Here is a 12,678-nt window from a genome sequence, read left to right on the forward strand (position 1 = left end):
AGATGCTCTCTAAGCCGAGGCACCGTTCTGTTTGCAGTAACAGCATTCACTATTCAGCCTGGAGCTGCCCCTGCTGCCGTCGGCGATCACGTCTGAAGTTCCTTCGTTTCACGTGTTCATCCGGGTCTGGATGTGAAGGTCATGGTGTTAGAAAGTGTCTGCGCATGTATCTGAGTTATTACGGAACAAGTGGCGCAGCTTTTATTGTGAAGCATGTTTAAAAAGACCCGAGTAAAGAACCTTTCTTTCTGCCTTCACCCGACTTCCATCCCGTCCTGTTCATCCAGATGAGGAGCCGCATGCTAACGCTAACGCTAACGCTAACGCTAACGCTAACGCTACTCTTTGTTTGACTTTAACTAACTTCACGCACTTCCACACGAGCTACGGAAACATCATCAAGTGATTGTTGATTTGGTTTAGCATTATGGGTTAGTATGATATCTCACACACACACACACACACACACACACACACACACACACACACACACACACACACGCAGCAATGCCACACTTGTCTCAGAGATAAATAGTTTTTATTCAGGCGCCTTTTCACAAACACTTCGCAGTAGCTGGAAACGTCCGGCGGTGAAATGAACTCAAGCTATGGAATAAAAAGTAGAACGAATCCAAAGCTACATTTCAGCCAGAGATAATCACGAGATGGAGTTCATGCACTGGAGACGTGCGGTCAGGAGAAATGAGAGAACTGGAGGTGAAAGGAAGTAGTGTTTGGAACGCGAGTCCCATGTGTGCATGTGCGTTACATTCAACGAACGATGCATCTCTCGTGTGAATCTGTTTCTTCCTTCTGTCGCCGTTCAAACCGCTGAACTTCCACGAGGATTCATAAAGGTCCATTCTATCTTATCTTAGCATTTTTTGAATCCCCTCAGCTTGTGCCCCCTGTCGCAGAAGACGAGCTGCACAGCGTCGACTTCCTCAGCTCAATTTCACCGACTGGCTCTCGGCCCTCGACTCTAATCTCGTCACCGTCGAAACGCCCAAAACCGCCTTGCTGTTGGGTTTCATACCTTTCATACACATCGGGATCCGAGTGGCCGCGCCGCGAGGAGCGAGCACTTCTGAGACGGGCTGGAAGAGAAGAAAAAAACATTAAAGAGATTTTAGGAGAAGATTTGAACTCGGAACAGTGTGGTTGTCCACCAGGTAGTGGACTCACATTCAGGTTCAGGTCCGGACTCAAGTCCAGAGGTTCAGGTTCAGGTCCGGACTTATAAGTCCGGACCTGAACCCATGGCTTGTGTCAAGTTGTGTGACTAAAGTGAACTTATTGTGAGCTAATTATCAATTGAAAATTAACTCATAATCAACTCAAATTCAAACTCGTCAGGTTTATTGCGCTCCCTTCCAACTTGTGTCCACATTTCTCTACAAAGTACAAATGTAAAAAAAACACTTTTTGCCACTTAGTCTACAAATGACTTATGACAGCAACTACAGTGAACTACTACAAAGTGCAAACATGTATTTCATTTACCAAACTAAAGTAACCAAACAGTCCCTGAGCTGACTGAGCCTAAATCCCTAAAGCGTTGCTGAAAGGTAGAGTGGAGAGTAGACTATACACATTACACTGTTACACACCTACTATACAGTATAGGCTACACTGTAGTGACTGTACAGTCAGAGTGTACTGTACTGTCTGTACACCATGTCTTTTCTACAACTCTACATGTGTACATTATACAGTACATACTACATACATAGTGATGTACATACATACTGTTAGAAATTAAAATCAATGTTGATATGGCGTAATTTTGAATTAAATACACTATTTAATTTAAATCAATTTTATTCTGAAAAAACCGGAAGTTCACACTATTAACTTAATACTTTTATTCTGAAAAGTCTTCACTTCCGGTTATCATTAGCATGTGGCGAAATGCTACGTTTTCAAACCGTGAATCGAAGGTGAAATGACATGTAATGTTGTACACTGAGCACACTGGGATTAGCACTCATTTATTGACGCTGAATAACGTTTATCAGGGAATGTTTAAATAACCACAGAAACCAGAATATACATAAGTGGTAGTTTTTTTGCGAGTCCAAGTACCGGTTCCCGACGTTCCGGTTTTAACCGGACTTGAACCGAAACTTTTTACAAGTCCAGTACCGGTTCGGCGTACCGGTACGCAGCACTACCACCAGGTGGTGCTGTTGCTGGTGGCCCTGTTTAAGAGGCCTCAGAACAGGCTCGCTCCCTCGGCTGCCCTGCTCCGTGCACCAGGACAGCGCTCCGGTGTTTGTGTTATTGTTGGTTGTAAACACTGTGTTGGTAAATAAATACTTCTTTTGGGAAACTCCTGTTGGAACTGCTGTCCTTGTGTTGCCAGCAGAGCCAGCTCGTAGCTCCCGTGTTAGCATCGGTTCTGGTGAGCCGCGTTCCAGGTTTTAAAAGTAGATTTTTTTACATTTCCCAAATTCAGACGTTAAAAGATCTGAGTATTTCTACTTTTACTCAAGTACAAGATCTGAGTACTTCTACTTTTACTAAGTACAAGATCTGAGTACTTCTACTTTTACACAAGTACAAGATCTGAGTACTTCTACCTTTACTCAAGAACAAGATCTGACTACTTCTACTTTTACTCAAGTACAATATCTGAATACTTCTACTTTCACTCAAGTACAAGATCTGAGTACTTCTACTTTTACTCAAGTACAAGATCTGAGTACTTCTACCTTTACTCAAGAACAAGATCTGACTACTTCTACTTTTACTCAAGTACAATATCTGAGTACTTCTACTTTCACTCAAGTACAAGATCTGAGTACTTCTGCTTTCACTCAAGTACAAGATCTGAGTACTTCTACTTTAACTCAAGTACAAGATCTGAGTACTTCTACTTTTACTCAAGTACAAGATCTGAGTACTTCTACTTTGACTCAAGTACAAGATCTGAGTACTTCTAGTTTTACTCAAGTACAAGATCTGAGTACTTCTACTTTGACTCAAGTACAAGATCTGAGTACTTCTAGTTTTACTCAAGTACAAGACCTGAGTACTTCTACTTTTACTCAAGTACAAGATCTGAGTACTTCTACTTTTACTCAAGTACAATATCTGAGTACTTCTACTTTTACTCAAGTACAAGATCTGAGTACTTCTAGTTTTACTCAAGTACAAGATCTGAGTACTTCTACTTTGACTCAAGTACAAGATCTGAGTACTTCTACTTGTACTCAAGTACAAGATCTGAGTACTTCTACTTTAACTCAAGTACAAGATCTGAGTACTTCTACTTTTACTCAAGAACAAGATCTGAGTACTTCTAGTTTTACTCAAGTACAAGATCTGAGTACTTCTACTTTGACTCAAGTACAAGATCTGAGTACTTCTACTTTTACTAAGTACAAGATCTGAGTACTTCTACTTTTACACAAGTACAAGATCTGAGTACTTCTACCTTTACTCAAGAACAAGATCTGACTACTTCTACTTTTACTCAAGTACAATATCTGAATACTTCTACTTTCACTCAAGTACAAGATCTGAGTACTTCTACTTTTACTCAAGTACAAGATCTGAGTACTTCTACCTTTACTCAAGAACAAGATCTGACTACTTCTACTTTTACTCAAGTACAATATCTGAGTACTTCTACTTTCACTCAAGTACAAGATCTGAGTACTTCTGCTTTCACTCAAGTACAAGATCTGAGTACTTCTACTTTAACTCAAGTACAAGATCTGAGTACTTCTACTTTTACTCAAGTACAAGATCTGAGTACTTCTACTTTGACTCAAGTACAAGATCTGAGTACTTCTAGTTTTACTCAAGTACAAGATCTGAGTACTTCTACTTTGACTCAAGTACAAGATCTGAGTACTTCTAGTTTTACTCAAGTACAAGATCTGAGTACTTCTACTTTTACTCAAGTACAAGATCTGAGTACTTCTACTTTTACTCAAGTACAATATCTGAGTACTTCTACTTTTACTCAAGTACAAGATCTGAGTACTTCTAGTTTTACTCAAGTACAAGATCTGAGTACTTCTACTTTTACTCAAGAACAAGATCTGAGTACTTCTAGTTTTACTCAAGTACAAGATCTGAGTACTTCTACTTTGACTCAAGTACAAGATCTGAGTACTTCTACTTGTACTCAAGTACAATATCTGAGTACTTCTACTTTAACTCAAGTACAAGATCTGAGTACTTCTACTTTAACTCAAGTACAAGATCTGAGTACCTCTACTTTTACTCAAGTACAAGATCTGAGTACTTCTACTTTGACTCAAGTACAAGATCTGAGTACTTCTACTTTTGCTCAAGTACAAGATCTGAGTACTTCTACTTTTACAAAAGTACAAGATCTGAGTACTTCTACATTTACTCAAGAACAAGATCTGAGTACTTCTACTTTTACTCAAGTACAAGATCTGAGTACTTCTACATTTACTCAAGTACAAGATCTGAGTACTTCTACCTTTACTCAAGAACAAGATCTGACTACTTCTACTTTTACTCAAGTACAATATCTGAGTACTTCTACTTTCACTCAAGTACAAGATCTGAGTACTTCTACTTTTACTCAAGTACAAGATTTGAGTACTTCTACCTTTACTCAAGAACAAGATCTGACTACTTCTACTTTTACTCAAGTACAATATCTGAATACTTCTACTTTCACTCAAGTACAAGATCTGAGTACTTCTACTTTTACTCAAGTACAAGATCTGAGTACTTCTACTTTTACTCAAGTACAAGATCTGAGTACTTCTACCTTTACTCAAGAACAAGATCTGACTACTTCTACTTTTACTCAAGTACAATATCTGAGTACTTCTACTTTCACTCAAGTACAAGATCTGAGTACTTCTGCTTTCACTCAAGTACAAGATCTGAGTACTTCTAGTTTTACTCAAGTACAAGATCTGAGTACTTCTACTTTGACTCAAGTACAAGATCTGAGTACTTCTAGTTTTACTCAAGTACAAGATCTGAGTACTTCTACTTTTACTCAAGTACAAGATCTGAGTACTTCTACTTTCACTCAAGTACAAGATCTGAGTACTTCTGCTTTCACTCAAGTATAAGATCTGAGTACTTCTACTTTAACTCAAGTACAAGATCTGAGTACTTCTACTTTTACTCAAGTACAAGATCTGAGTACTTCTACTTTGACTCAAGTACAAGATCTGAGTACTTCTAGTTTTACTCAAGTACAAGATCTGAGTACTTCTACTTTGACTCAAGTACAAGATCTGAGTACTTCTAGTTTTACTCAAGTACAAGATCTGAGTACTTCTAGTTTTACTCAAGTACAAGATCTGAGTACTTCTACTTTTACTCAAGTACAAGATCTGAGTACTTCTACTTTTACTCAAGTACAAGATCTGAGTACTTCTAGTTTTACTCAAGTACAAGATCTGAGTACCTCTACTTTTACTCAAGTACAAGATCTGAGTACTTCTACTTTGACTCAAGTACAAGATCTGAGTACTTCTGCTTTCACTCAAGTACAAGATCTGAGTACTTCTACTTTAACTCAAGTACAAGATCTGAGTACTTCTACTTTACTCAAGTACAAGATCTGAGTACTTCTACTTTGACTCAAGTACAAGATCTGAGTACTTCTAGTTTTACTCAAGTACAAGATCTGAGTACTTCTACTTTGACTCAAGTACAAGATCTGAGTACTTCTAGTTTTACTCAAGTACAAGATCTGAGTACTTCTAGTTTTACTCAAGTACAAGATCTGAGTACTTCTACTTTTACTCAAGTACAAGATCTGAGTACTTCTACTTTTACTCAAGTACAAGATCTGAGTACTTCTAGTTTTACTCAAGTACAAGATCTGAGTACCTCTACTTTTACTCAAGTACAAGATCTGAGTACTTCTACTTTGACTCAAGTACAAGATCTGAGTACTTCTAGTTTTACTCAAGTACAAGATCTGAGTACTTCTACTTTTACTCAAGTACAAGATCTGAGTACTTCTACTTTTACTCAAGTACAAGATCTGAGTACTTCTAGTTTTACTCAAGTACAAGATCTGAGTACCTCTACTTTTGCTCAAGTACAAGATCTGAGTACTTCTACTTTTACAAAAGTACAAGATCTGAGTACTTCTACTTTTACTCAAGTACAAGATCTGAGTACTTCTACATTTACTCAAGTACAAGATCTGAGTACTTCTACCTTTACTCAAGAACAAGATCTGACTACTTCTACTTTTACTCAAGTACAATATCTGAGTACTTCTACTTTCACTCAAGTACAAGATCTGAGTACTTCTACTTTGACTCAAGTACAAGATCTGAGTACTTCTACTTTTACTCAAGTACAAGATCTGAGTACTTCTACTTTTACAAAAGTACAAGATCTGAGTACTTCTACATTTACTCAAGAACAAAATCTGAGTACACGACCTGAGCACCTTGAATGTCTGCCTGTACCTTATTGCCAGGGACATTCAGATGTATGCAGGAACACTTGTTCGAGTTGGACTTGATGGTCTCACCGTTGGAGCTGCTGGTCTGGGCGATGTCGAGGAGATCGGTGTGATCGTGATGCTGCTCGTCATCTTGCTCTGAATCGTCTTCCCGACCAATGATTGTCGTGGCGAGCGCAGCACGGTTCCTGTTGACACTTCCTTGCTGCTTTCTGAAGATCTGAGCGTCAACACCGAACTGCTGCATCCCTCCGAAGGCCTCTTGTACTGCGGACCCAGGTGGATGTGGATCATGTTGTCCTCCGTGGTGATGATGCTGCTGCTGGCGTTGTACTTCCTGAAAGGTAACTTGTCGGGTGTCATGTTGATCATCGTGGGTCGGCTGGCAGTCGTGTCCTTCGGCTCAGGGGCGGCACATGTTTCAGCCACAGGGATGGAGCTAACCCTAATAAAGGACACTGGCGATTTCAGTCTTTCCAAAGGACTGCAAGCATTGGACTTGTCTGGACTTTTGGCACTGGACACGGCCGTGATCGTGACGGGAGATTTGGCTCGATCGAAGCCTCCCAACGGATCGCAATCTTTGCTCTTCGAAGCCATTGTCATTGGCGTCTTTGGGACAATTGTAATGCGAGGTTTCTGGTTTCCGAGGGTTGGGATGATGGTGGTGCTGGAGAAGAAGTCCTCCGCCCGGGGACTGGTTATCTCCAAGGTGGCGGTGCTGTTCAGGTGATCCGGGGTAACTCGAATATGCAATGGTTGACACGGCCGTCTCGTCTCCGGCGGATTCAAGGACGCCCGATTCATCTTGTCAGTCAGAGTCTGAGTGAGACTAATAGCCGCTTTCTTTTTCATCCACGGTATCCAGGACTTTTTGTCCGTCAGATCTGCGGACGCTGGAGGGAATCGCTCAAGAACTGCCGGCTTTTTTAGACCCTGTTGTCTGAGGTTGTTCATAAGGTGGTTTTCCTCGAGGACTGATTTACGGATAAATCCCGCGGCTGTGTCGTCCTCTGCTTGTTCGCCAATAATCTCATCTGTTTGTACCGCCGTGGAGGTCACCGGGACATTTACCATCCTCTTCCCGTTCATGCTAGGTCTCAAGGCGTGACTATAACGCTTCGTGGCTTCCAGCTCGTTGGCGAGGTTTGCAAAATCGTAGCCCATGCTCCGCTTCTTCTCTTCCTCCTCCATGAACCTCTGCTGCAGCACCGAGTAATCCACCTGCAGCTGAGAGAGCTGGTCCTCCTTGTTCATCAGCTCGTGGATCTTCTCCTTCAAAGCCCGGACGTCCGTTTGCAGCTCTCTGGTTTTCGCTTCCTCCGACTTGCAGCGGATTCTCAGCTCGGCCTCGGGAGCCTCTCCTTTCTCGATGGCCTTGTTCCTGGCCGTCTGACTTTTCATTTCTTCCAGAATCTTTGAAAGAGCGTTGGCTTTGTCCTGCTCCGTTCTGAATTTCTTCTCCAGTAGATCGTACTCGTCCTCCGTCTTCATTAAATCCCCTTCGACCACTTCAAGTTGTTTCAGCCTGCTTTTAAGTCTTTCAATTTCTATCGTGAGCTCTTTGACTTTGTTGTCTTCGTCTGGGTTTCTGTTGTTGAACGACTTCTCCTCGAGTCCGTCCATTCTTATTTTCATACCACCAAGTGTGGTATTCATCTGCTTGCACTTTTCCTCTTCACTTGCGAGTTGAGTCTTCAACTCGTCTTTCTCTTTAACGAGCGTCGACACCTTGACCTCCATTTCTGATTTGAATCTAAGAAGTGACTTGCTCTCCTCGATCAGCTTCTCCGTGACCTCTGTGACTTTGCCTTGCTCTGCTTTAAACATCTTGCTTGAATCCTCACTTCTTTGTTCTTCTTGTTTAAGTCTCTCCGCCATATTCTTCCTGTCATCCACCAGAATCACTGCGAAGGACTTCAACTTCATCAGATCGTCTTTTAAGAGCGCCTCTGCCTTTTCAAACTTCGTCTCCGATCCCTCCAGTTCCTTCAAGCGACTTTTCACCGCCTCCAGCTCGCCGGCCAGATCCTTCACGACACGTTTCTCTTTCTCCAGGATGGCATGAAGCTGAGCGCACTCCGTGGTGCTTTTACAGAACGCCCCCTCCAGCTTCTCCAGCTCAGCCATCCTGCTCTGCAGCTTCTCCACCTCCAGCCTCAGCTCCTTGCTGTGGTTCTCCTCTCCTTGCAGCCTTTTCCTCAGCTCCCTGCACTGAGTCTCTGTTTTGGTTATCTCCTCATCCTTGCCCTCCATCTCCAGAACTTTCTTCCGCAGATTCTCCAGTTCGGTTATGAGAGACGAGTCCCCGCACTCCCCTTTGCTGATCTTCTCCCTCAGCTCCTGCAGGTCTTCTTCGGATTTCTGCAGCAACTTATTCCTCTCCTCGAACTCTTCGATCGTGTGCGCCAATCCGGCCATCTTCAATCTGAGCTGCCGGCTTTGGGACTCCTCGTTTGTCAGTTTTGCCGTCACTTCCTCGTGTTCCTGTGCACATGTGGCCGCCCTGTGCTCCAGTTCCTTCTCCAGGTTGAGGAGTTTCTGTCCGTCTTCTTTGGCGGTTTCGCTGACGGCCGATAGACGATGCTCTTTCTCCTGAAGCTTCTGAACGAAGTCCTGGATCTTCTGGGTCTGTTGGTCGATTTGCTCGATGTGCAGCTGCCTCTCGTCCACCAACATCAGGGCGAAAGACTTGAGTTTCACCAGCTCCGCTCGAATTCTCTCCAGCCGCCGGTTGTGATCCGTGTCCTTACGAGCCTGGTAGCCCTTCTCCTGCTCCAGCAGCCTTTTGAGTCTGAAACACAGACAGAAAAACATGTTCATTTAATAAAACACTCGCGCTGCTACTGGCTAGCAGCTTCAACACTTTGTACGTGATGGGCCGTCTCCAAGTGGTGCTTTTATTTGTGGTCAATAAGTAGAGGGATGGGCCGTGAAATTAACGATTAATCGGTTAACTGTTGGTCTGTACAACATTTCTCAAAGTCTAAAGTGAGTTGAGAGTTATTCAGAACTTTTTATAATTGTCAACATCCGAATGTAACACTCGTGCTTCTATTGGCTAGCGCCTCCACCACATTGTACATGGTTAGGCTAAGGGGTGGGACATCTCTAAAAGAGGTCGACCAATCACAACAGAGCCGGCCGGCTAACCGATCAGAGCAGACTGGGCTCTGGTTTCAGACAGAGGGTGAAAAGAGGTGCTGCAGCACAGACAGTATGAGAACAATAAAGAGCTTTTTGAACTTTAAAGTAGAGACACTACATACTGATATACACCTGAACATCAGCAGGAGAGGACTCTTTAAAGTAGAGACACTACATACTGATATACACCTGAACATCAGCAGGAGAGGACTCTTTAAAGTAGAGACACTACATACTGATATACACCTGAACATCAGCAGGAGAGGACTCTTTAAAGTAGAGACACTACATACTGATATACACCTGAACATCAGGAGGAGAGGACTCTTTAAAGTAGAGACACTACATACTGATATACACCTGAACATCAGGAGGAGAGGACTCTTTAAAGTAGAGACACTACATACTGATATACACCTGCACATCAGCAGGAGAGGACTCTTTAAAGTAGAAACACTACATACTGATATACACCTGAACATCAGCAGGAGAGGACTCTTTAAAGTAGAGACACTACATACTGATATACATCTGCACATCAGCAGGAGAGGACTCTTTAAAGTAGAGACACTACATACTGATATACACCTGCACATCAGCAGGAGAGGACTCTTTAAAGTAGAGACACTACATACTGATATACACCTGAACATCAGCAGGAGAGGACTCTTTAAAGTAGAGACACTACATACTGATATACACCTGAACATCAGCAGGAGAGGACTCTTTAAAGTAGAGACACTACACACTGATATACACCTGAACACCAGCAGGAGAGGACTCTTTAAAGTAGAGACACTACATACTGATATACACCTGAACATCAGCAGGAGAGGACTCTTTAAAGTAGAGATGCTACATACTGATACACCTGAACATCAGCAGGAGAGGACTCTTTAAAGTAGAGACACTACATATTGATATACACCTGAACATCAGCAGGAGAGGACTCTTTAAAGTAGAGACACTACATACTGATATACACCTGAACATCAGCAGGAGAGGACTCTTTAAAGTAGAGACACTACATACTGATATACACCTGAACATCAGCAGGAGAGGACTCTTTAAAGTAGAGACACTACATACTGATATACACCTGAACATCAGCAGGAGAGGACTCTTTAAAGTAGAGACACTACATACTGATATACACCTGAACACCAGCAGGAGAGGACTCTTTAAAGTAGAGACACTACATACTGATATACACCTGAACATCAGCTGGAGAGGACTCTTTAAAGTAGAGACACTACATACTGATATACACCTGAACATCAGCAGGAGAGGACTCTTTAAAGTAGAGACACTACATACTGATATACACCTGAACATCAGCAGGAGAGGACTCTTTAAAGTAGAGACACTACATCCTGATATACACCTGAACATCAGCAGGAGAGGACTCTTTAAAGTAGAGACACTACATACTGATATACACCTGAACATCAGCAGGAGAGGACTCTTTAAAGTAGAGACACTACATACTGATATACACCTGAACATCAGCAGGAGAGGACTCTTTAAAGTAGAGACACTACATACTGATATACACCTGAACACCAACAGGAGAGGACTCTTTAAAGTAGAGACACTACATACTGATATAAACCTGAACATCAGCAGGAGAGGACTCTTTAAAGTAGAGACACTACATACTGATATACACCTGAACATAAGCAGGAGAGGACTCTTTAAAGTAGAGACACTACATACTGATATACACCTGAACATCAGCAGGAGAGGACTCTTTAAAGTAGAGACACTACATACTGATATACACCTGAACATCAGAGGAGAGGACTCTTTAAAGTAGAGACACTACATACTGATATACACCTGAACATCAGCAGGAGAGGACTCTTTAAAGTAGAGACACTACATACTGATATACACCTGAACATCAGAGGAGAGGACTCTTTAAAGTAGAGACACTACATACTGATATACACCTGAACATCAGCAGGAGAGGACTCTTTAAAGTAGAGACACTACATACTGATATACACCTGAACATCAGCAGGAGAGGACTCTTTAAAGTAGAGACACTACATACTGATATACACCTGAACATCAGCAGGAGAGGACTCTTTAAAGTAGAGACACTACATACTGATATACACCTGAACATCAGAGGAGAGGACTCTTTAAAGTAGAGACACTACATACTGATATACACCTGAACATCAGCAGGAGAGGACTCTTTAAAGTAGAGACACTACATACTGATATACACCTGAACATCAGCTGGAGAGGACTCTTTAAAGTAGAGACACTACATACTGATATACACCTGAACACCAGCAGGACAGAGTTGTTGACATTCAAACAGTGCAGTCGTTGCATAAGTGCACATTCTTCAAAGCTGTTGCAAGCAAAGTGCAGAAGCTTCAGCGTGCTGTCGATGTTTAACGTTTCCCCCGAGGCTTTCGCACGCGGCTCACATCACGTTTCAGCACAACAAGTGTTTCTGTTCCCGACTAAACTTCTTCCCCCTGCGAAACAAATCTGTGAAGCTTACCGAGCGGTGTGGAAGCAGAGCAGGTTGATCTGTTTTAAAGGAGGTAATCTGCGTCCTGTCAGACTCCCCCGGTCAGAGAGGAGGGAGCTGAAGCCTTCACACACACCATGTGACCGAGAGACAACCAGGTGGAAGTGCTACACATCGCTGTGTTCTGCTGGTGATGTGATCAAACCTCCATGTATGGCTCAGAGACGCTGCCCTTGTTTGGACACTGAGGGGGAGAGGAGCAGGTTCTTCCTCACTTCCACTCAGGGTCCAGGGCACATGAAGCAAACTACAGAAATACAGACTGGTGAGATGTGAGATGGCTGTTCTGCCTTCAGATGAGTCGCATCCAACACACCATGACAGAAGGTAGATACGTGCATTTACCTTTGGAGGTGTTTCGATTGCCTATTCTCTTATAGTTTGGAAGCCAAAAGTGAACATTACGCTCCATTTATTTAATACTTATCCTGTCCTTTCTATATTCTGAATACGTTTACAAAGGGGTTTGTTTATATATCATTCATAGTCCAATTTATATCGATTTTCCCCGTAAAATAGGTAAAAAAGTTGTCTGTTCGTGGTGTTTGAC

The 12,678-nt window shown here is 42.3% G+C and overlaps 1 protein-coding gene across 1 annotated transcript; it reads right to left on the reverse strand.

Moving 5' to 3' along the window:
- Positions 1-11: 11 nt before the first annotated feature.
- LOC117442021 (filamin-A-interacting protein 1-like) lies at positions 12-12,216 on the reverse strand. The gene is given in 4 exon segments (XM_034078013.2): positions 12-953; positions 956-1,097; positions 6,500-9,224; positions 12,099-12,216. Coding segments are annotated over 3 exon segments (2,811 nt in total). The 5' UTR covers positions 9,110-9,224; positions 12,099-12,216; the 3' UTR covers positions 12-894.
- Positions 12,217-12,678: the final 462 nt, after the last annotated feature.

The sequence above is a fragment of the Pseudochaenichthys georgianus genome, unplaced genomic scaffold (genome assembly GCF_902827115.2).
Source record: "Pseudochaenichthys georgianus unplaced genomic scaffold, fPseGeo1.2 scaffold_2319_arrow_ctg1, whole genome shotgun sequence".
Classification (NCBI taxonomy): Eukaryota; Metazoa; Chordata; class Actinopteri; order Perciformes; family Channichthyidae; genus Pseudochaenichthys; species Pseudochaenichthys georgianus.